Source organism: Dendrobates tinctorius, unplaced genomic scaffold, assembly GCF_039654945.1.
Source record: "Dendrobates tinctorius isolate UK_male_01 unplaced genomic scaffold, ASM3965494v1 ptg000254l, whole genome shotgun sequence".
Lineage (NCBI taxonomy): Eukaryota > Metazoa > Chordata > Amphibia > Anura > Dendrobatidae > Dendrobates > Dendrobates tinctorius.
In genome coordinates, this window is record NW_027361921.1 from 3528193 (window position 1) to 3553682 (window position 25490).

The 25490-nt window shown below is 42.8% G+C and overlaps 1 protein-coding gene across 7 annotated transcripts in view; it reads left to right on the plus strand.

The window, feature by feature from the left end:
• PMS1 (PMS1 homolog 1, mismatch repair system component) overlaps positions 1–25490 on the plus strand; it is a 322424-nt gene that overhangs the window by 264313 nt on the left and 32621 nt on the right. For all 7 annotated transcript variants that reach the window (XM_073558100.1, XM_073558103.1, XM_073558101.1 and 4 more), the window contains 2 exons: positions 16639–17115; positions 23637–23767. In XM_073558100.1, the coding sequence (XP_073414201.1) occupies positions 16639–17115; positions 23637–23767 (608 nt within the window). The remainder of the gene's footprint in view (positions 1–16638; positions 17116–23636; positions 23768–25490) is intronic.

Sequence of the window (25490 nt, forward strand, 5' to 3'; positions counted from 1 at the left end):
CAAGTGACCCCATTTTGGAAACTAGACCTTCCAAGGAACTTATCTAGATGTCTGGTGAGCACTTTGAACCCCCAAGAGCTTCACAGAAGTTTATAACGCAGAGACGTGAAAATAAAAAAAATAATTTTTTTTCCACAAAAATAATATTTTTGCCCCCAATTTTTTATTTTCCCAAGGGTAACAGGAGAAATTAGACACAAAAGTTGTTGTGCAGTTTTTCCCGAGTACGCTGATACCCCATATGTTGGGGTAAACCACTGTTTGGGGACACGTCGGGGCTTGGAAGGGAGGGAGCACCGTTTGACTTTTTGAACGCAAAATTGGCTGGAATCAATGGTTGCACCATGTCGCGTTTGGAGACCCCCTGATGTGCCTAAACAGTGGAAACCCCTCAATTCTAACTCCAACCCTAACCCCAACACACTCCTAAGAACAACCCTAACCTCAACACATCCCTAACCCTAATCCCAACCCTAACCCAACCCCAACACACCCTTAACCCTAACCCTAACTCCAACCCTAACCCTAGTTCCAACCCTAACCCTAGCCCTAACCCTATTTCCAACCCTAACAGAAAAATAAAAATAATTTCTTTATTTTATTATTTGATCCTGCCTATGGGGGTGATAAAGAGGGGATTTATTTACTTTTCATTCTATTTTGATCACTGTGAGAGTTCATCACAGTGACCAAATTGAATGAATAAATCTGCAGCTGGCATTTTCCAAGATGGCGGCGCCCATGGTCCGGGACCACGGGACACCGGGAGCACTTGGTAAGTACCGGGGGGTGGGAGGGGGGAGCCGAGGTATGGCGTGGGAGCAGATCGCCCCCGTTAACCGGTGGGGGGGTCGGATCAGGGTCTCCAGCCATGTCCGATGCTACTGCAGCATCAACCATGGCTGGATTGTAATATTTCATCAATTTTCATTGATAAAATATTACTACCGCTCTGATTGGCTGTTTCACTTTTAACAGCCAATCAGAGCGATTGTAGCCTTGTGGGGGCAAAGCCACGCCCCCTGTGGTGAAGAACAAAGCCCCCTGTATCTGCGGGTCGGGTGATCTTTTACTGACCCCGGTCACCCGACCCGCAGGGGGGCTTTAAAGTCATGACGCCACATAGGCGTCACTGGTTGGATTGGCACAGGTTTTGTTGACGCCTATGTGGCATCATTGGTCGTGAAGGGGTTAATTCCATGTGCCACATGATTGGACTGCAATGTTGCCATCATTAAATAGGGGTTCATTTATTTATTTATGTCTATATGTGCTTTTGTTGGTGCTTGTAGCCATTTGTGCTCGGATTAATATACGTTCATAATAGGATCAATGATTGATTTAGAATCATAGAATCATAGAGTTGGAAGGGACCTCCTGGGCCATCTGGTCCAACCCCCTGCTCAAAGCAGGATTCGCTAAATCATCCCAGTCAGATGTCTGTCCAGCCTCTGTTTGAAGACTTCCATTGAAGGAGAACTCACCACTTCTCGTGGCAGCCTGTTCCACTCATTGATCACTCTAACTGTCAAAATGTTTTTTCTAATATCTAGTCTGTGTCTCCTCCCATTCAGTTTCATCCCATTGCTTCTAGTCTTTCCTTGTGCAAATGAGAATAAAGATGATCCTTCTACAATGTGATAGCCCTTTAGATATTTGTAGACAGCTATTAAGTCTCCTCTCAGTCTTCTCTTTTGCAAACTAAACATTCCCAAATCCTGCAACCTTTCCTCATAAAGACAGGGTTTGCAGATCGGTCACCATTCTGGTCGCTCTTTTCTGAACTTGCTCCAGTTTGTTGATGTCTTTTTTAAAATGTGGTGCCAAAAACTGGACACAATATTCCAGATGAGGTCTGACCAAAGAGGAGTAGAGGGAAATAATGACTTCACTTGATCTAGACTGTATGCTTCTGTTAATACATCCTAGAATTGCATTTGCCTTTTTTGCTGCTGCATCACACTGTTGACTCATATTCAGTCTGTGATCTATTAGTATACCCAAGTCTTTTTCACATGTGCTGTTCCTTAGCCCTATTCCTCCCATTCTGTATATGCTTTTTTTATTTTTATTGCCCAGATGTAGTACTTAGCATTTTTCCCTGTTAAAAACCATTCTGTTAGTTGCTGCCCACTGCTCCAGTTTATTTATATCTTTTTGAATCCCCTCTCTCTCTTCTCTAGTATTAGCTATCCCTCCTAGCTTTGTGTCATCAGCAAATTTAATCAGTTTACCCTCAATTCTTTCATCTAAATCGTTGATAAAGATGTTGAACAATACAGGGCCCAGGACAGAGCCCTGTGGTACCCCATTTGAGACATTCTTCCAACTGGATGTGCAGCCATTTACGACCACTCTTTGGGTCCGATCACTAAGCCAGTTATGAATCCACCTTACAGTTGTCTTGTCCATTCCATACTTAGTCATTTTTTCAATAAGGATTGTATGAGATACTTTGTCAAATGCTTTCCTGAAGTCAAGATATACTATATCTACAGCATTTTCTTGATCCACCCAATTAGTGATTTGTCTACGTTCTTTAGATCTGTATGGATTTGTAAGGATTACTGTGTGTGTGTGTGTGTGTGTGTGTATATATATATATATATATATATATATTTATGTGTGTGTAAAAAAAGGAAAAAAATAGGCAGCACTCAAATTAAATGTGAAAACAGTGGATACTTTACTGATCCTCAGGTGGCAACATTTCAACGGTAAGGCGGAGTTCACACGTGGCGTTTTTTTCGCGTTTCCGCGGCGGTTTTAACCGCGCGATTTTGCCACGAAAACGCGAAAAATAAGCATCCCATGCATTCCTATGGGATTCCGCAATGCTGTACTAATGCTGCGGTTTTTACCGCGGCGGAATCGCTTTGCGGTAAAAACCGCAGCATGCTCATTAATTTGCGGAATCGCGGCGATCCCGCACCCATAGGAATGCATTGTTCCGCTTACATCCCGCATGTGGCTGTGCCCACCATGCGGAAAGTAAGCAGAACATTTGCGGATGGTACCCACGGTCCGGAGGAGAGGAGACTGTCCTCCGGGCTTTGGGTACCATATCCCTGTAAAAAATAGAATTTAAAAATAAAAAATATTGTTATTCTCACCCTCCGGCGTCCCGCGCAGTCTTCCTGCTTCTCTTCACGCTCTCGTTCCCAGTAGTCCTTTGCGAAAATGCCCGCGATGGCGTCCGTTCTCGCGGGATCGCGAAGTCTCGCGGTCATTCGCGCGACGTCATCGCGAATTACTGCGAGACGTCGCGATCCCGCGAGAACTGACATCATCGCGGGCATTTTCGCAAAGGATTACTGGGAACGGATGCGCGCGACGTCGGAGGGTAAGAATAACACCATTTTTTATTTTTTTTTTACATTCTATCTTTTACTATTGATGCCGCATAGGTGGCCTCAGTAGTAAAAAGTTGGTCACACTTGTCAAACACTATGTTTGACGAGTGTGACCAACCTGTCAATCAGTTCTCCAAGCGATGCTACAGATCGCTTGGAGAACGCTAGCATTTTGCAAGCTAAATACGCTTGCAAAATGCTAGTTTTTCCGCGGGAAAATCGCGGGAATTTAAAATGCGATTTTCCCGCGGACTGGAATTCCGGAATTCTCGCGGTAATTTCCACGAGAGTTCCGGTACGTGTGCACTTAGCCTAACCCGTCTTTGTCAAGCTTGACAAAGACGGGTTACCGTTGAAACGTTGCCACCTTTTGTTAATTTGGCTGTTTGGACACTGCTGAATAGGTTTTGCACCTACTATATTATTTTGGTAGTGCTGCCGTTTTTTCTTGATTTGTATATATATATATATATATATATATATATATATATATATATATATATTCCCAGGTGTACCCATCTATATTTTTTTTACTTGTGGCTGTTGTCTTATTACTTTTTTATACATTTTTTATATGTATTTTTTCTACTAAAAATTATTATTTTAAACTAATATATGGTTACTTGTAAAGATTTCTTTTTGGTGCTATGTTCTGTTTTGCTTAACGGCCTTAATATGCAGGATAATTGTTGGTGTATTTACATTTCTTTGAGGTGCCTGGTGCATCTCATCTAGCTCTGCTGTTTGTGAGTCATAGGTGCATGCAGCTGAACTTTGCAGGGATTTGTATCCATTCTGTCCAGCAGAGATTTGCTTCCCTGGCCTATCACCTGCCAGCAAGTGAAATATCAGATGACTTCACCCTCCAATTCTCACCTGAACTTAGGTCCTTATCAGCTCTGTCTTTCGTTGCTGTATTGGCTTATTACTGTTTCGCCCCACCTGTTACAACCCGGCTTGCCTTCTTGTTTATCCTGATCTCTCCGCTCCTGACCTCAGCTACTTACTTTGAACCTGTGCTGTCTGCCCGTGACCTTGGACTATCTGACTACGCTTTTGACTCACCCTCCTGTACCCTGAACCTGAGTCTCTGACCCTCCAGTCAGCTGCTGCAGTCCCAGGGACTGACCTGAAGTGGTACCAGGTGTCTACCGGCAGCCCAACTTATCCACACCATCAGAGGCTCTATTGAATACTAGGTAGACACTTAGCTACTCCCCTCTAGAATAAGCTCAGCCCATGGCACAGTGGGTCTACACCCACCAGCATTACAGTAAGTTCAGGCCAAGGACCCCACTAAGAAATCGGGACCCAGAGACCCCAAGCCTAACGTACAAGTGATGTATGAGGTGGTTTGTTTTCAACGAGAACATCAAGACCAACTGATGCAGGCTATTAATGTAGTGGTAACTCAGTTGCAGGATCTGAACACCATAATGTCCTCCCCGTCTTCTGATTCTACCATGTCTAACCATCCTATTACTGCCTCTCCAAGGAAACTGCTAGTGACTCCAGTTTCTGGTGCAACTGCCAAGCTCCAGCCTTCCCTACCATGGCGCAGTGGGTTCACACCCAACAGCATTACACTAAATAATCGCCCCGTCCATGAGTTGGTAGGTTGTGAGTGGTTGCCTCATTGGTATTTTGCATCTGTGTTGCCTCTATCTTTACTGAGTAGGTTTGCTGCATCCTGATAATGCATTAGTTCTGTGACCTGGGCAGGGAACTACTGTTTGCCTTGTAGTTGTGTTAATTCTTTCATTTAGGAAATTGTTATAGTTCTTTCTGTGGCTTTGCTTTTAATTATCATGAATGCTTAGAATTATGACTCTGTCTTGTAAGAGATGATGCTACCATCACTCTGTGCCCTTGATACATCTGCACTTTTCCAACATGACAATGATCTAAAACACATATCTAAGTAACTGTTGCATTTCTGAATAACGGGGTGAAAGTGATTCAGTGGCTAAGTTTGTCTCGTGGTCTGAACCCATTCAAACACTCATTGGGAAAAGTGAAGAGACAAGTTTAGCATCAATCTCCATCCAGCATCCAGGCTCTAAAAAGAAGTTGTTCTTGAAGAATGGAAAAACATAGATGTTGCAATATGTCGCCAACTTGTTTATTCCAGGCATTAAAGACTTGATGTTGTCCTTAAAACACATGGAGTTAATACAAATACTAGATGTAGTAGTTTTTAAAGTGAGGTGTATTAAGTTTTGCATATTCTAATTTCAGTAAAAACTGAAGATTTTTTAATGAAAATTGCTAAGAATCATTTTTTTTTAAATTTGACAAAGCTGGTGAATTAAAATTTCAAAAGATTCGCTGGTCTCTATTATGTTCTAATTAAAAGTTTTGTAAGAATGGGAGGAGTTGATGGCCAAGATGAAGGCTCCAAACACCTTTTAATGTACAATGCAAAAAAAAAAGTTAGCACATCTAAAGAAAGTGAAGTAAACTTTTCTGGTCTCAGATCCCAGTCTACAAGTATTTTATTACACCGACAGGAGGAAAAGAGGAATGGCTTAGTATGTTATCTAAGGCTATGTGCACACAATGCGTTTTCACTGCATTTTTTTCCATGCAGAAATGGTCCAAAAACGCAATGGAATCCTTGTAATTCATTGACAATCCTGAAGTGTTGTGCACATGATCAGAAAATTTCAGTGCATATTTGCAGTGCATTTTTTTCTGCAGCATGTCAATTCTTTTTGCATTTCTACACCCATTGACTTCAATTGAGTCAGTCAAAAGCGCAGCAAAAATGCAGGTATAAAAATGTTTGCGGATTTGCTGAGTTTTTATTTTGCGTTTTTACCGGCTTCTTATGGTGCTTCCCATGCTGTCATCTGTGTGACAGCATTGGAAACACCGGTGCGGTGGTTCTTATTGGCAGTAACGCAATCCCCGGTAAGTCAGATGTCAGTGTGACCCCGCAGATGTGACTGCAACTCGCAGGCGTGGGCCGATGAGACTTCTGCTCCCATCAGGCTACATCTGCTGTCACTGATAACAGTGCTGATGGGAGATGTAGTCTCATCTGTCGGCGCCTGTGCTCACAGTTAAAAAAAAAAAAAAAAAAAAAAGTAAAATTCCATACATAAAAACCCATTATACTCACCTAGCACCATATCTCTGACGCCCTCACCTCTTAGAAAAAATGTAAAATAATAAACGAACATATACTCACCTGTCTGCCGTAGTCCACATAATACCGAGAGTTGCATGGTGATCTCATCTCGGGAGATGTGTCCGCTCTACCCGGCGACAGGCAATACACTGACAGGAGGTAATCGCTCCCGCAGTGTATTACTGAGCTGCCTTGATTGTTCACCGGAGTTAATCAGCTCCAGTGCTCTCACTTACAGCACCGCTGCTTGGGAACTTTCCCACTCAGCAAAAGTGCCGTAAAGGAAATCACCAGAGCTGATCAGCTGGTGAACTCCGGTGAACTCTCTCCCGGCAGCTCAGTGATACACTGCGGGAGTGAGTACATCCTGTCAGTGTATCACCAGCTGTCTTTGAGAGCAGTCACACCAGTCACTGCTCTCAAAGTCATCAGGATGGTCGTGGGACATTATGGATTACAGGTGAGAAATATTGTAGTTTATTATTTTAGTTTTGTTGTAGAAGATGTTGGCTTCGGTGGATTAGGCGTTCGGTGAGTATGGTTTAATTAAGATTATTAAAGGAGTCTGTCATTATTTCAAATAAACGACTTTATTTTGGGTGTCTTATCGATGCCTCTTCATTACTAACCTATGGGCTTGATGTCACCTGACAATAAAAAGGTGACATAAACCCCACAAATATGAATCCCCTTGCACAGCCTTTGCTGGTTATTAATTATAGGGGTACCCCACGTCATTTTTTGGGGGTCCTCCATTTCAATAGCGAATATAGGCTAAGTATACAGCTGTGAGCTGATATTAATACCCTGGGGCGATCCATGGGTACTACACCCTTCCCAGGCTATAAACATCTACCCCAGCTGCTGGCTTTCCCTCTGCTGGTTATTAAAATTACACGGGAGTCCACGCCATATTTTTTTTTTCATTTTTTTCCTTTAAAACAGTTGCTTTCCTGTTATAGCCTATGTACATTCATTTGTTAATTCTCCTCTATAGGCTGGTGACAATGTGTGTGTAGGTTTGTGTGTATTTGTGTGTGTATTTGTATTTACTTATCGGCTTAGTAATAATAATAATAATAATAATAATCTTTATTTATATAGCGCCAACATATTCCGCAGCGCTTTACAGTTGAACAGTTTCAAACACAACAGTCATAAGTAACAACGTTAACAATACAATAATTAAAGCGAAATAAGACGACCCTGCTCGTGGAGCTTACAATCTACAATGAGGTGGGGGGGATACAAAGCACAGGTTTGTATTTACAATGATGTATTTACAATGACGGTCCAGCCATCTTCAGGGGGTGGGGGTTAGATGGAGATAGTGAATGGGCTACACACACACAAACATGACTTTGATTACTGAATGTGATAGGCCGCTCTGAACAAATGTGTTTTGAGCGAGCGCCTAAAACTATGCAAATTGTGGATGGTCCTAATATTTTGGGGTAGAGCATTCCAGAGGATTGGCGCAGCACAGGAGAAGTCTTGGAGTCGGGAGTGGGAGGTACGGATTAGGGCAGAGGTTAGTCGAAAGTCATTTGCAGAGCGCAGCGGTCGGTTAGGCCGATAGACAGAAATGAGGGAGGAGATGTAAGGGGGTGCCGCACTGTGGAGAGCTTTGTGGGTGAGAACAAGTACTTTGAATTGTACCCTGTAATGAATTGGCAGCCAGTGTAACGACTGGCGAAGAGCGGACGCGTCTGAGAAACGATTAGCCAGATGGACAACCCTGGCTGCTGCATTAAGGATAGACTGGAGAGGGGAGAGTCGAGTGAGAGGGAGGCCAATTAATAGAGCATTCCAGTAGTCTAGGCGGGAGTGGATCAGGGCGACAGTGAGAGTTTTTGTTGTTTCCATGGTGAGAAAAGGGCGGATTCTAGAGATGTTCTTTAGGTGTAAGCGGCATGAGCGGGCAAGAGATTGTATATGGGAGGTGAAGGAGAGATCGGAGTCGAACATAACACCCAGACAGCGCACCTGCTGTCGGGGTGTTATTATGGTGCCACCCACAGAGAGGGAAATGTCAGATTTAGGGAGGTTAGTAGATGGTGGGAGCAGAAGAAGTTCAGTTTTGGAGAGGTTGAGTTTCAGATAGAGAGCAGACATGATGTTGGAGACTGCAGACAGACAGTCAGTGGCGTTCTGTAGTACAGCGGAGGTAAGGTCAGGGGATGATGTGTACAGTTGTGTGTCATCAGCATAAAGATGGTACTGAAAGCCAAATCTGCTGATGGTCTGTCCAATTGGGGCTGTATAGAGAGAGAAGAGAAGGGGGCCAAGGACTGAGCCCGGAGGTACCCCAACAGTGAGAGGAAGAGGAGATGAAGTGGAGCCAGAAAACAGAACACTGAAGGAGCGGTCGGAAAGATAGGAGGAGAACCAGGAAAGAGCAGTGTCCTTAATGCCTAGTGACTGGAGCCTAGAGAGTAGGAGAGGATGGTCAACAGTGTCGAAAGCTGCAGAAAGGTCGAGAAGAATGAGCAGAGAATGGTCACCATTACGTTTTGCTGTCAGAAGGTCATTGGTCACTTTGATGAGTGCAGTTTCTGTCGAATGTAGGGGGCGGAAACCGGACTGTGAAGGGTCTAGGAGGGAGTGAGTGGAGAGGTAACGGGTAAGGCGTGAGTATATCAGGCGCTCCAAGAGTTTAGAGATGAAGGGGAGATTGGAGACTGGTCTGTAGTTGTTTGTGCAGGATGGGTCAAGGGTGGGTTTCTTTAGTAATGGAGTAATGATAGAGTGTTTGAAGGAGGAGGGGAAAATGCCAGAGGAGAGGGAGAGATTAAAGATTGTAGTTAGGTGAGTTGTGACGACTGGGGAGAGAGACTGGAGGAGATGTGAGGGAATGGGGTCGGTTGTGCATGTAGTTGGACGAGAAGAGGAGAGGAGCCTGGAGACTTCTTCTTCTGTGATGGGAGCAAATGTGGAGAGTGAGCCAGGGGAAATGCAGGGAGGGATGGGAGTCACTGAACTTGGTGATTGGGAGCGGATTTCCTGACGGATATTGTCTATTTTCTCTATAAAGTGGGAGGCCAGGTCATCAGCGCAAATGTCTGTGATAGGGGCTTGTGCTTTTGGCCTGAGGAGGGAGTGAAAGGTGTCAAAAAGTTTCTTGGGGTTGTTGGATAGTGAGGAGATCAGGGTGGTGAAGTAGGTCTGTTTGGCGAGGTGAAGGGCAGAGTTATATGTCCTTAACATAAATTTGAAGTGTATGAAGTCTTCTGGTGTGTGTGTTTTCCTCCATAAGCGTTCAGCACACCTAGAGCATCGCTGGAGAAATCGGGTTTGCGATGTGAGCCAGGGCTGTTTCACTCTGTGTTTGGAGGTTCTGAGGGTGAGGGGAGCAACTTGGTCAAGGGTGCTTCTAAGAGTGTCATTGAAGTGATGTACAGCCAGATCAGGACAGGACAAAGAAGAGATTGGGGACAATGATGAGTGTAGGGAGTCTGAAAGTGTATGAGGGTTAATGGCTTGTAGATTTCTGACTGAATGGTAGGTAGGAGGGTGCTGGGGTGAGCGAGGATTTGTGAGTGTAAAGGAGAGAATGTTGTGGTCAGAGAGGGGAAGCGGTGAGTTATCTAGGTAGGAGATTGAGCAGAGCCGGGCGAAAACCAGGTCCAGGGTGTTACCGTCTTTGTGTGTTTCAGAGGTTGAGAGCTGAGAGAAGCCTAGAGAAGTGGTTAGTGATAGAAGCTGGGATGCAGATGTGGAAGTGGGGCTGTTAATGGGGATGTTGAAGTCTCCCAGGATAAGGGTTGGTAGTTCTGAGGACATGAAGTGCGGCAGCCAGGCAGAGAAATGGTCCAGGAAGTGGGTGGGTGAGCCTGGGGGCCGGTATATGACCGCTACTCTGAGGGAGAGGGGACGAAAGAGCCTGATGGTGTGGACTTCAAAAGAAGGGAATGAGAGTGATGGAACTGAGGGGATGACCTGGAAAGTGCATTGTGGGGACAGGAGTATGCCGACTCCACCACCAGGTCTATTTGTCGGTCTCGGGGAATGGGAGAATTGTAAGCCACCATGGGAAATGGCAGCAGGAGAGACAGTGTCAGAATCCTGAATCCAGGTTTCTGTGAGGGCCAACAAATTCAGAGAGTTTTTCAGAAAGTAATTGTGTAGGAAAGGAAGCTTGTTGCATACAGACCGTGGATTCCAAAGGGCACAATTGAAAGAAGGAGATGAAGGAGTGCAAGTGATATTAGTAAGATTATTAAGGTTTCGATGTGAGGTAGGGTAGGGGTTGAGGTTGGGGGATGGTGGACCGGGGTTGGGGGAGATGTCCCCTGAAATCAGTAGGAGCAGGAAGATAAAGAGCAAGTAGTTTTTGGAATTGTATGAAGATTTTATGTGCAGTGTGTTTGGGCAAGATGGGCTGAGGCTTTTTAAGAAGGTGAGAAGTGCATGGGAGCTGTACATGGGAGAAGGAAAGAGAGAGGAGCTGATGTATATGAGTCGTGATGGAGGGGGGATTGGTCGGTGAAAGTGGATTGCAAGAGAACATAGGAGGATAGGAATAAAGCACATGGTTAAAAGGGACAGCAGAGTGAGGGTTACCTGACTCCTGTCCTGACTAACTGCCATGTAATAACTGCTGTATCCCGACGCTTATCTTCGTGACGCTTTGCTTCTGTGATGCGTGCACCCCCACATGCGTGCACCCCTATGGATGGTTCTAAATGAGGGTATTGGACTGACATCTTTTCATTAATAAGCCTAGAGCTAGTTGTAAGTGACAGGTGCTGACCTCTCTCCAAATGTAACGTTTATGGTTGTGGCCAAAAAGTTCAATTTTGGTCTCATCACTCCAAATTACCTTGTTCCAGAAGTTTTGAGGCTTGTCTCTGTGCTGTTTTGGGTATTGTATGTGAGATACTTTGTGGCATTTGCACAGTAATTGCTTTATTCTAGTGATTTGACCATGCAGCCCATTTTTCTTCAAGTGCCTTCTTATTGTGCATCTTGAAACCGCCACACTGCTAGTTTTCAGAGAGTCCAGTATTTCAGCTGATGTTATTTGTGGGTTTTTCTTTGCATCTTGAACAGTTTTCCTGGCAGTTGTGGACAAATTTTTTGTTGGTCTACCTGACCGTGGTTTTGTTTTTACAGAGCCCCTATTTTTCCATTTGTTAATTACAGTTTGAATGCTGCTGACTGGCATTATCAATTCTTTGGATATCTTTTTGTATCCCTTTCCTGTTTTATAAAGTTCAACTACCTTTTCCCGTAGATCCATTGACAATTATTTTGCTTTCCCTGTGACTCACAATCCAGAAATGTCAGTGGCTAGATCCCTGAAACTCACTCAGCTTTTATACACACACACTTTGCAAGCAATCAGGTCACAGTTGAGGGTGTTACCTTTAGTAGCCATTCAAACCCATTTGTGTCAACTTCTGTGCATGTTATCAGACCAAAATCACCAGGGTATGTAAACTTTTGATCAGGGTCATTTGGATGTTTTAGGTTGTCATTATGATTTAATAAGAGAAAACATAGTAGTTTGACAATAAATGGCTTCACCCAATCATGAGTGGAGAAAAAGGTTTGGTATTATCTTTCGTATTCTGTGAAAAAAGACCAAGAAAGCAAAAATTCTGCCGGGGTATGTAAACTTTTGAGCACAACTGTATTCTGATGCCACTGCATCAGCATGAAAAAGGTGGTGTTGAACCAATAAATTACATCATAAAACTTTTTTTAAATATCTTAAATATCTCAAAAAAGCATGCATTGCTATACAAAAATGCATACTAAAACGCACATTTTTGTTGCAGCGTTTTTCCTGCCAAGAGATGCAGAAACCTTGCAGAAATTTCTGCAAGTAAATACTCAACGTGCGCACATAGCCTAAAGGATATTTAAGTTTAGAGACTAAAGACCATAACTCATGGTTTCTGCTAGCTTTCTCTAAGAACTAGCTAAAACCAACTCTCAATTTAGCAACACTTTTAAACAAATCCCGCTATCACCCTACCTCATTGCTTTTTTTAGTGAAACCTAAAAAGCTAATACAAACAGTTATTAAAGATACATATATAAATATCCATAAATTGTTTAACCCCTTAACCCCTGAGGCTTTTTTCAGTTTTGTATTTTCGTTTTTCGCTCCCCTTCTTCCCAGAGCCATAACTTTTTTAGAAGATGCCAGAACCCAATATGCTCTGCTACATACAGGTGATGATCAGATCGCCTCTATAGCCAATTTACTCACTTCCTATGAGAGCCAACCACTGGGTGACGTTCACAGCAAGCCTGCACTGACAACCATAGAGGTCTCCAGGAGACCTCCGGTTGTCATGCCAGCACACCAGTGACCCTCGATCACGTGACGGGGGTCACCGGTGTGCATATTTCTGGCGCAATTGCCAGAAGAAGTTAAATGGCGCTGTCAGAATTTTTAACTGACCTGACCCCTATTTTACATACTGCATACACTATTGTGTTTAGAAAAAATACATTTACTTCCAGCAGAATAGCAGTGGTGGCGCCTGCGCACTAGCATGTAAAGCGTTATGCTTATAGTATTTCCGAGTAAGAAAAAAAAATTACTTTAATCCAAATGGCGACATTAGTACAGTAGCAAACATTGTATTCCAGTGGATGCTACTGAGCAAGCGCCTGCGCCGTTTTCTTGCAGCTACATTTTTCTCTAGCAAAATGGCATCTGCATAGTAGCATCTATCACGTTCTGATGCGCATGTGCCCCTGCCGGCTTCATTTTGATTAAGGTAATTTTTTTTTCTTACCCGACAATACTATACGAATAATGCTTTACATGCTAGTGCGCAGGCATCGCCACCGCTATTTTGACAAATGTCATTGGAGTCAATGGGAGTAGAAATTACTGAATATGTTCGGAACCAATCATCAAACATAAATTCGGCCTGAATATGGCAAATTCAGATTCGGCGACTGATTGCTCAACTCTAGTCCTGAGACCTCCACTGCTCGCTCAAACTTCCTCTTTCCTGAGAAGTACGCAGTCCGGTTCAGGAGAATAGCTACCTGCCTGAGATCTTAAATTCAGTGCAGTACAAGTACAATAGAAATCCTATAAGCGTATTCTTTCTATTTTATTCATACTCTGCTCTGTGTGTGTGTTCGGCCGGGAGCTGTGCACTTCTTAGGGGAGGAGGGAGTTTGAGCAATCAGTCAGCACCTCAGGACCCCGACCCCTGATTTCCTTGCAGATAAGAGAGCCTACAAATATAATAAAAAAAGTACAATGGTTTATTTACTTTTTAAAGAAGATAGAAAATAGTGGAAATAATTAAGTATTTTCAGTGCTGCCTCGTGTAAGGCTAGTTTTACACTTGCCTTGTTTTTGCAGCCCCAATGCATTTCCATGGGGCCACAAAAACGGGCCGCAAAAATTAGTAGAAGGGCCGGCCGTGTTCCGTTTAGCTGTAAGGGCCGTATTTGCAGCCGTGAAAAAATATGGCTGTGAGGGCCGTATTTGCGGCCGTGAAGATATTGAGCTTGCTCGATATTTTCCACGGCTTACGGACACGGCCGCAATGCATTTCAATGGTACCGCAAAAACAACGTTAGCTTGTTTTTGCAGTACACCGTATTTGCTGAGCGCCGTTTTTTTCCCTGCTATTTGTTATAACAGGGAAAATTGGTGATCCGAGAATGTTTTTTGCGGCCCGTTTTTGTGGAAGAACGTGGAAATTACGGCCATACAGACCACAAAAAACACGGCAAGTGTAAAACCAGCCTTAAACAAAACCTTCTATACATCAGTTTAGAACTACTTATTTCTTGGTCAGAGTAAAACTAGAAAACAGTGTTAACTCTTCACAAGTCTATGTAGTATTTGCATTTTGACCCTGTACCAGGATCTTCATCAGATTCTAGACCAGAGATTCACAAACCGGGGGGCATAGTGGCTACTTGGGACCCTCAGTGCCAGTTTGTGCACCCTCCCCCAACCATATGAACAGAAAAATGCTTGTCTGACGGGTTATCTATAGGTAAGAAGCTTCACAGACAGTAGTGTTAGCAGCTGAGGAGCAGAGACTGGCAGGTACTAATGGTGCCCTAAGTAGACACCTCTGGATAATAATAATAATAATAATTTTTATTTATATAGCGCCAACATATTCCGCAGCACTTTACAATTAAGCGGGGACATGTACAGACAATAAATTCAATACAAGTTAAGACAATTCAAACAGTGACATTAGGAGTGAGGTCCCTGCTCGCAAGCTTACAATCTACAAGGAAATGGGGGGGACACAGTAGGTGAAAAATGCTTGTTAATTCAGGTCTGGCAATTATAATAGGGATTTTCATATAAAGCTGCATGATCCGGTCATCAGCCCGTGTGTTTAAGTGCAATAGACAAGTATCAAATGCAGTTATCATGTGCATGAAGGGTGTGGAGACAGATGAATAGTAGGGTGCAGATTCAGAATAATATTTGGAAGGAGGGAACAGGGCAAAGTTAGCTTGCTGGGTAGTTGATGTGGTAGGCTTGTTTGAAGAGATGGGTTTTCAAAGCGCGCTTGAATAGGTCAGGGCTAGGTATCAGTCTGATCGCCTGGGGAAGTGCATTCCAGAGAGCTGGAGCAGCACGAGAGAAGTCTTGGAGGCGGAGGTGCGAGGTTCGGATTACGGGGGATGTTAGTCTCATACATCAAGAGTATTGAGTATTGAAACCAGTTTTGCACTTCAGAAAAGTGTGAACTGGACCGGTGGTCTTCCGTGTCAGTGTAATTTATGGGAGTTGTGAAACATTAGGTAGTGAGTACAAAACCCATATCCTATTGTAGAGAGCCATGGACATTCATCACCTCTTCCTCTTTAGAGTAAATTCAGACAGTTTTTTACAAGTATCTAACAGTATATTTTTCTTTATAATCCACATTAAAAATTGTTTAAAATATCCTGAATATGTTTCCTGTTGGTTTTACTGGGAAATGTTCAAAATAATGTGAAAATCACAGTAATGTGTGCAGTGCACTCTAGGAGCTTTTTCCACTCAAATCATGCAGAAACTTATTCAAAGAGTATTTGACTCCGTTTGTGATGTGGATTTTGGAGCACAATCTATTTCTAAATCCTCATAAAAAAAAACTTTGAATATACCATGAGATTGTTGGTTCTGAACAGATCAGACATTTATGGTATATCGTTTCAATGTGCCATAAATGTCACAGAAGGTAATACTGCTTTAAGTTTTAGTGCGGCCCCTGATTGGTTCAGTAAGACAATGTGGCCCTAGGACCAAAGTAAGTTGTGCACCCCTCTCCTAGAGGAATATAGTAGGTTCAGGATCCAAATGCATTCATTTACAGACTTGTATACAATTACAGCTCTTTTTTTATAAAGGATTATATGGCTATTCTGACATGGATTTTCAAAGTAATTCCTCCTGGCTCACTAGGTCTAAGAGAACCATTTAATAATGCATGCAGTTTGTATTGGGAAACCATGTGACTGATCGTCAGCAAAGCTGTCAATAACTGACATCTGTAAGCTTGAAACATGAAAAGCTGTCGGTCATGTGAGGGAAGCTGTTGTGAACTCATTCTCTGGTCTACCAGTTGTGAGTTCTCCTTCCGGGCTCCCCCTGGTGGTAACAGGAGGTAGTGAGGTTGATTTAATTAGTAGAGATCTGCCACCTGATGATGAGGATAACGATTGGATCTCTGGCTGACCACACAAAAAACTGAATAGACCAACAAAATCAAGTGTGAACATTAGCAGAAACACTTAGCTTGAGATGACTGGAGCAGAGCTGAAAACCAAGACCTGAAAAGCCAGAAGGAATCACCAGCACCAGAATAGGGCGTCGGCTGTCTTAAATCCAGTCTGAGATTCCAATCGTTATCCTCATCATCAGGTGGCAGATCTCTACTAATTAAATCAACCTCACTACCTCCTGTTACCACCAGAGGGAGCACGGAAGGAGAACTCACAACTGGTAGACCAGAAAATGAGTTCACAACAGGAAGCACTCCAACAACTTTTTACCTAATACAAAATTGTGCTTTTACTGACACAACAGCAACTATCCATGCAATTTCAAAGCTGCATGCAATTTTTATGAAAAAAAAATAGAACATAAAATTAAAAATTACATTTGTTTACAGTGATTATCTCTCCATTTATTTAACATAGCATTTTTACATGCAGATATGAAGAAAAAGCAGCTACAGACTTGCAAAGGTACAAGGCGCAGACTGCAAAACCTACAGGAGAAGCCATGCATAAGACAGGAAAACGACTGAAACAGATGCTGGCCAAAAGCCCTGCTCAAAAAGTCAAGCTGAAAACTCCAATGTCAAATCAGCAAATTTTAGACAAGTTGTTTTATTCTCAAAATGAGAAGAAAAATGTGGTGCCTACTATCAAAACTGTGCAAATGTCTTTTAGCTTATATAACTTAAAGCAAAAACTTTTCAAGCTTGGAAGAAAAGAAATGCTTGATTTTGAAAAAATTACTTTAATTACTAAACTTAATCTACCTGGTGCTTGGATTGTAGCATCAAATAAGGATATCGCTCTGCTGAACCCATACAGAGTGGAAGAAGCCTTGCTGTACAAACGGCTTGTGGAAAACCATAAAATTCCCGTGGAAAAGTTGGAGTTGCCGATTATATTAAATGAAAGGTAAAATGCCAAATAAGTGCTTTTATTATTGTTCAGGTCTAAAACCTTAAACTGAACTTTTGAAAGTTCTAATACATTTTACATGTTTTTTTTCAGCCCTCTCACAGAGAAAAATTGTGTAGATTAATATAACCTTAAACTTTGATGTTTACTTCTAACTAAACCATTTCCCGTCAACTCACTTTCTTCTCATATTCAAATGGAATGTTTTTGTGACTTCAACTTACAAAAAATGTACGACAGAATGATGTTAAAAAAAAGTATACATCCAGTAACACTAAAAACAAGCCTTCATAGGGCTAGGTCAACAGAAAAATGTAAAAGTTACAGATTTTTGAAATTTTTATTCTCTATATTTAGAAAAATTGCAATTCTACGTCTGGTAATTGTTTTAGCAATTAAAAAAATAAATTAAATTAAAAAGGTCATCCCCAAATTGGTGATAAGGTACTTTTTAAACTCTTGAATCTTTGTCTCCCATTGTCAGTTATTACTTCTTTATCTGGTCCACTCCTCTGCTGTGCTCCTGTTCTAGTGTTTATTGCTATTTCAGATCTCCGCCCACTTACAGACTATTTGAATCTTGATTTTGTCCCTTTTCTGTACCTCCTATTTCTGACCTGGTTATTTAACTGTCTTACAAGTCTGCTCCATCAGCCAGTAGCTACTTTGAGTACTCAACTCAAGGCCCCTGTTTGAGTCCACATTCCTCTACGGGGGTTAAAATGTGAAGCCCAGGGCTTCCATGGAACTTTATTTTCGGTAGCGAGTTCACAGACTATCCATTGAAACCCTATTTAGATCTATCAGGTGCCACATAAATGACCACTTCAACGTAGCTTGTTGCATTTTTTTGTGGCGTTAGATATCTGCAGTCATCCGCACTACTTGCACTTAACACTATCTTTCTCTACAGCAGCTATCTTGGGTTCTTTTTCCTTTTATCCCTGCTTCTGTTGCATGTTCATTCACTTTTCATCCCCACTCTCCGTTTGTCTTTTATCCCTCCCAATAGCTCAATCTATTCACTCATCCTTTTCTCCTATTATTTCCCAACACCACTTGGGTTTGATTCCCACCCAACAATAATTGCAATAATTTTCTGAGAGACATACTTCATTTTCTGGAAGAATTTCAAAGGTGCCAACATTTTCTACCATGACTGTATATACAGTATATGTTTGTGTAACGTACGTTATTTGTGTCACATATAGTGTGCTTGTGTACTAGTATCACATTTATAAATACTGGTATCAAAGATGAGAGTTAAGAGGTGTAAACATGTCAGAAATCACCCAATGAATTAGCAAAATGCTACTCACTTACTAGGAATTGGATTTTTTATGTCACAACAAAGGTCATTGTTCTCAGCAGTAGAGATGAGGGAATATGATTGGGTTCTCTCTTATTCGGCAATCTATAGCTCTTACGGAATACACTGCAGAGGGAACCCGGCTTCCTGGATCACACCGGCTGAACAGCTGATCGGTCCCTCAGCTGCATGAGTTGCGGCTGTATCACAGTCACAGCACACAGGATCTCCATGCATGTCTTGTGACTGCCACACAGCAGCGACACATGCAACTGCGGCACCGATCAGCTGTTCAGCCAGCGCGATCCAGGAAGCTGGGTTCCCTATGCAGCTTATTCGGTAAGTGCTATAGCTTGCCTAATAAGAGGGAACCCAAACATTCGCTCTTCTCTACTCAGCAGCACATCAACTGATGTGAAGATGTGCCACTGAGACATTATTTTGTCCCAATACAATATAATGTTATTAGAGATCGTTCTGTCCCCATCATTCTTTCTTAGCTTGTGTAAAAATGCTGAAGAGCGCCAAACGACTTCAATATATAGTCACTGTCGCTTTTTCCACAGTCTGAAATCAGCTTAATGTAAATAGGAATAAAAATTCTCTTTGATGTTGCAATTTTGGGCCTCACTTTTATCTTTTGCCCGTAACCCCATTTTATCTAAAACCGGCTCAGCCTACACCCCAAATGTGGTCATTTTTAATGTTTGCTTTTCCAGTTTTTCCTCATCTTATTTCAAGAGTCATAACTATTTTATTATTTTTTTTTTTATAATCTAGCCATAGGAGGGTTTGTTTTATGCAGTATTGAAAAATGGTAAAACAATTCCAAGTGCAGTGAGGTGGTGAAAAAAAAAATGGCAATTCTGCCATTGTCATTTTGGGTTTTGTTTTCATGGCATTCATTGTGTTGTAAATATGACCTGACAATATGATTTTACAGGTCAGTAGAATTACAGCAATAGAAAACGTATTTATATTTTAGTGTTCAAAAAATTCAATACTTTGTAACTTTGAGATAATCATAAATTGTATAGAAGTCAAAAACTGTGCAGTAACCTGATATTCAGCTCACCCACGGACTGAGGATCTCCTCTGCACGGATGGTCTTGTAGCACGGCAAGAAACAATGGAGAGAAAAGGAAGGTACAGTGGGGAAAAAAATATTTAGTCAGCCACCAATTTTGCTATTTCTCCGGCTTAAAAAGATGATAGAAGCCTGTAATTGACATCATAGGTAGAACACAACTATGAGAGTCAAAATGAGAAAACAAATCCAAAAATCACCTTGTCTGATTTGGCAAGATTTATTTTACAAATTATAGTGGAAAATAAGTGTTTGGTGATCAACAAAAGTTCATCTCAATAATAATAATAATAATAAATTTTATTTTTATAGCGCCGACATATTCCGCAGCACTTTACATTTCAGAGGGGATTTGTACAGACAATAGACATTACAGCATAACAATAATCACATACAGTAGATTATAGCAAATACCAAGAGGAAAGAGGGCCCTGCTCGCAAGCTTACAGTCTGAGGAAAGAGGTAGACACGAAAGGTGGGTGGTAACAGTTGCCCTGATTGTATGGACCAGCCATAATGTTAAGTGTGTAACAGTACAAACACAGAGGGCTAATGGATGCATAAAGCATGTGGGAACATGATGCGGGAAATCTGGTTATGGTAAAACACAGGGATAGATTAGGTTAATGTGTTGAGGCGATAGGCCAGTCTGAATAAATGTGTTTTCAGGGCACGCTTAAAATTGTGGGGATTGGGGACTAATCGTAGTGACCTGGGAAGTGCATTCCAAAGAATTGGCGCGGCACGTGTAAAGTCTTGGAGACGGGAGTGGGAGGTTCTGACTATTGAGGATGCTAACCTCAGGTCATCAGCAGAACGGAGGGTGCGGGTGGGATGGTATACTGAAACAAGGGAGGAGATGTAAGGTGGTGCTGAGCTATGAAGGGCTTTGTGGGTGAGGATAATAAGTTTATACTGAATTCTGGAGTGGATTGGTAGCCAGTGTAATGACTGGCACAAGGTAGAGGCATCGGTGTAACGATTGATGAGGAATATGATCCTGGCTGCAGCATTCAAGACAGATTGGAGAGGGGAGAGTTTGGTAAGAGGGAGACCGATTAGAAGAGAGTTACAATAGTCGAGACGAGAATGAATAAGAGAAACAGTAAGAGTTTTTGCAGAGTCAAAAGTAAGAAAATGTCGAATTCTAGAAATGTTTTTGAAGTGCCGATGACAAGAGCGAGCCAGTGATCGAATGTGGGGGGCAAAGGAAAGCTCGGAATCAAGTATGACCCCCAAGACAGCGGGTCTGTTGCTGGGGAGTAATAGTGGAACCACACACAGAAATGGCAATGTCGGGTATAGGTACATTAGTAGAGGGAGGAAACACCAGGAGTTCAGTCTTTGACAGGTTCAGTTTCAGATATAGTGAGGACATGATATTAGACACAGCGTTTAGACAATCGCTGGTGTTTTCTAGAAAGGCTGGCGTGATGTCAGGAGAAGAAGCGTATAATTGGGTGTCATCAGCATAGAGATGGTACTGGAAACCAAATCTACCGATTGTTTGACCAATAGGGACAGTGTACAAGGAGAAGAGGAGGGGGCCTAGAACCGATCCTCGAGGGACCCCAACAGTAAGGGGAAGGTGAGAGGAGGAGGAACCGGCAAAAGATACAGTAAAGGAGCGGTCGGAGAGATAGGAGGATAACCATGAGAGAACAATGTCCTTGAGGCCAATGGAACGGAGCCTAGTGAGGAGGAGCTGATGATCCACAGTGTCAAATGCTGCAGAGAGATCCAAGAGAATTAGCATGGAGTAATGACCATTTGATTTAGCTGTTAGCAGATCATTAGAGACTTTAGTGAGGGCAGTTTCAGTGGAGTGTAAAGAGCGGAAACCGGATTGGAGAGGGTCGAGAACAGAGTTTTCTGAGAGATAGCGGATAAGATGGGAGTGGACCAGGCGTTCCAGGAGTTTAGAGATGAAGGGAAGATTAGAGACAGGTCTATAGTTAGCGGCACAGTTTTGGTCAAGGGATGGTTTTTTAAGTAGTGGATGTATGATGGCATGCTTAAATGAGGAGGGAAAAATACCAGAAGAGAGAGAGGTTAAATATTTTAGTTAGGTGAGGGGTGACAGCAGGGGAAAGGGACTGGAGGAGATGTGACGGAAATGGGTCACTGATGCAAGGAGCCTGCTTACTTCTTCTTCTGTGACTGGTTCAAAATCAGAGCGTGAGCTAGATGCAGTGGAGGAGGGAGGACAGTGCATGGTATGAGGTGATTGGGAGATAATTTCCTGTCGAATCTGGTCAATTTTTTCTTTGAAGTAATTGGCCAGATCGTCAGCTCGGAGCTCCGTGGTTGGGGCCTGTACTCTTGGGTTGAGTAGAGAATGAAAAGTGTCAAAGAGACGTTTCGGGTTATTAAACAGTGAGGTGATGAGGGTGTTGAAATAGGTTTGTTTGGAGAGGTGAAGGGCAGTGTTGTATGTTCTAAGCATAAACTTAAAATGGATGAAATCTTCATGTAGATTGGATTTTCTCCACAGACATTTGGCGCACCTGGAGCACCGCTGCAGGAAACATGTTTGCACCGTGTGCCAGGGTTGTCGCCGTCTACATTGTGGTGTTCTATTTATAGGGGGTGCAAATTCATCCAGGGCACTTTGAAGTGTTTCATTGTAATGCTTCAATGCAGAATCAGGACATGAGAGGGAGGAGATAGGGGCCAATGAAGACTGCAAGTTCTTCATAAGTTTCTGAGTGTTAATGGCCTGTATGTTTCTATAAGTCTGGACAGTGGGGTGACCTGAGCAGCCTGGCAGTTCTTGATAGAGAATGAAAGAAGAATGTTGACAATAAGTAATTTACCTTCTGTGGCCAGTTTGCAGCATTTGCTAGATATGATCTCTTGCTTGTAAGAGAAAGGTCCAGGGGGGGTTCTCATTGAAATGAGAACTGGTCGTTTCCTCCTCAATAGTTTCACTTTCCATAGATCATTGTTCAGCGTGTGTCTGGGGGAGGAGCAGCTGCTCTCTGCACTGAGGCTGCTAGAGGGGGAGGATTTGTTACTGTGTGATGAGGGCTTCTTCATGTGGTTGGGGAGGGCCTGTTGCTATGGAGGGTGGGGTTGTTGCCATAGAGGGCATGTTTTTAGTAGAGTAGGAGGAAACGACCAGTTCTCATTTCAATGCCAGAACACACCCCCCTGGACGTTTTTATTACAAGCAAGAGATGATATCTAGCAAACGCTGCAAACTGGCCATAGAAGGTAAATTACTTATTGTCAGCATTCTGCAGCCCAGATATGCACTGAGATTATGTAAAAAGCCCGGACAACCCCTTTAATTACTTTGTTTCTCATTGTTCCAGAATTTATTTGGTTTATGGCATGATGTCTACCTTTTGATGACCTTTTGGTCTACTTCACTTTGAAAAGCAGGTCCTGTTTAAGTGCTTTCTTGATTGAGAACAGGTGTGGCAGTAAATCAGGCCTGGGTGTGGCTGATGAATTTGAATTCAGCTTCCCAAAGATGTGATAAACCACAGTTATTTTATGTTTTAGGAAATGTGAGGGGGCAATCACTTTTTCACACAGGGCCCTGTAGGTTTGGACTTCTTTTTCCCTTAATAATGACCATCATTTAAAAACTGCATTTTGTGCTTTATTGTTATTATTTATATAGCACCATTGATTCCATGGTGCTGTACATGCGAGGGGTTACATCAAAATACCAGTAAACAAAGTAACAAAGGTAGACCGGTACAGAGGGAAGAGAACACTGCCCTTGCGGGCTTACATTTTACAGGATTATGGGGAAGGAGACAGTAAGTTGGGGGTTGCAGTAGCTCCGATGATGTTGAGGTGGCAGCGTGGTCATTGTAGGTTGTAGGCTTTCTTGAAGAGATGGGTTTTTAGGTTCCACCTGAAGTATCCAAATGTGGTGGATAATCGGACATGTTGGGGCATAGAATTCCAGAGGATGGGGGATATACGGGACAAGTCTTGGAGGCTATTGATTAATATTTAAATTTGTTTGTTGATCAGGAGCAATTAAGTGCGACAAGCATGCAAAAGAATAGGAAATCAGGAAGGGGGCAAACACTTTTTCACACAAGTGTATATCAATTCCCTTATTTTATCCTAGCCCTCAAATGTTTTGTGCTTTCCTTTTAGATTAATTGGCGGGCCAGAATATTTCACAGCTCTACAAAGTATGCAAAGGGATAGTCCGAGACCAAATGGACATGTTTACTTCTCAGATTTAAGACTTGCAAATAATGGATTTCTGATAAAAATTATACCAGGTATGTATATCTTCATGCTGGCTTTTCAGTAAAAATGTCTTTATCCTGGGATCACAATGATCTTCATAGCTGTTGGCTATTCTATAGCAACTGATCCATTAGAAAAATTGTCAATGCAAAATGACATTTTCAACATTTTTACAATATTTTCCACTTCAGTCTTTTGATTTATACAGATAGAGGCTTACAATATAAGTATTCTGCTGAAATACAACTGCAGTGGCATTTAGGGTTATAGTGGACATATGTAACAATGTATTTTGCTGTGCTGTTGTAACTTAAAGCAATATTCAAGTGGCAATGCAACAGGTCGTGCTGATCAGTCAGTATATGCTTTAATCAGGTAATCAGTTTATCACATTGAGTGCTAATCGTTAATATTGTCTGATGCTGTTTTAGTGAACTGCATACATTGTTTGTCTAGTGATGACTCTCTGTAGTACATTGCAGTGTTACATGTCTTAGGGTACCGTTACACTAAGCGATGAATCAGCGATCCCGACAACGATATGGATCGCTGGTGCATCGCTAAGTGGTCGCTAGTGAGCTGCCACACAGGCAGATCTCACCAGCGACATAGCAGCGGTCGGGGGTCGCTACTTACCTGTCAGACGCGGCGATCCTGACATCCTCCCGCACGCGTCGCTCGTCGGCGCCACAGGAAGCCCAGCAGGAAGCGCCCCCGACGAGAAATGGTCCAGGACGTTCTCGTGCGATCAACGATAACCAGCGGGGGATCCGGTCGCAGGTAAGTATCAGACATAGCGATATCGCTAGCAATATCGCTGCGTCACAAAACCTGTGACGTTTCAGCGATATAGCTAGCGACCTCGCTGTGTGTAACGGGGGCTTTATACTCAGTGCCTCATTGCCTACCTGGCAACTCTGACAAATTGGTAGCGGCAATGGGCTGCTCAGACACTCCACTGATCACTTCAGTAGAATAACATCTAGATCCCTACACTGATGCTACTCAGGCATCAAGTCCTAACCCCCTCTCTTTTGTGACCTCCTTTTTCTGCTACCCACATTAGGCATATAAAGGTAGAAGAGGAAATGTCCAATGCAAAGGAATCAACATCATCATTAGCTGCTTACAGCTAGCCAAGTGAGAGCAGGAGGAGGCAAGCAGCTTCCAAAGTCTGAACTGCAGCAAGTGTGCTGGACTTAGAGGTTGTCTTCTTTTGCATCGATGATTTATCCTAAGGCTAGGCCATCAATATCTGATCCTCCGTGATCCGACATCTGGCACCCCTGTTGATCAACTGGTATCGATGTCTGCGGCGATGGCTGCTGGCTGGAAAGTACTCATTTGCCGAGCTGCTCCATCTTCTGATAGTGACCGAGGCTTGGTACTGCACTTTCGACACCAATAACAGCTGATTACAGGGGGTGCCTGGTGTCGGACCCTGGCAGATCAGATATTGATGACCTATTTTAAAGATAGGTTATCAGTGTAAAAGTAGCGGACAACCTTTTTAATAAAAATGCAGACTACACGCCCTGCACACATTCTGACTAGTAAAGTCAGGTCCTGTGATTCCCCCCCTCTCACTACATTCTTCTTATCACTCACCTTTGTTTATAAACGCTGGCTCTATCAAGCAACAGTGATAACCATTGCCTTTCTGCCGCAGTCTGCAAAATTGTGTGTATAGGTAGGCAGTGAGTAGTGAAAGGGTTACATTTTGTGGTGGGTGGCCTGATCAGCATGTAGTAAGGG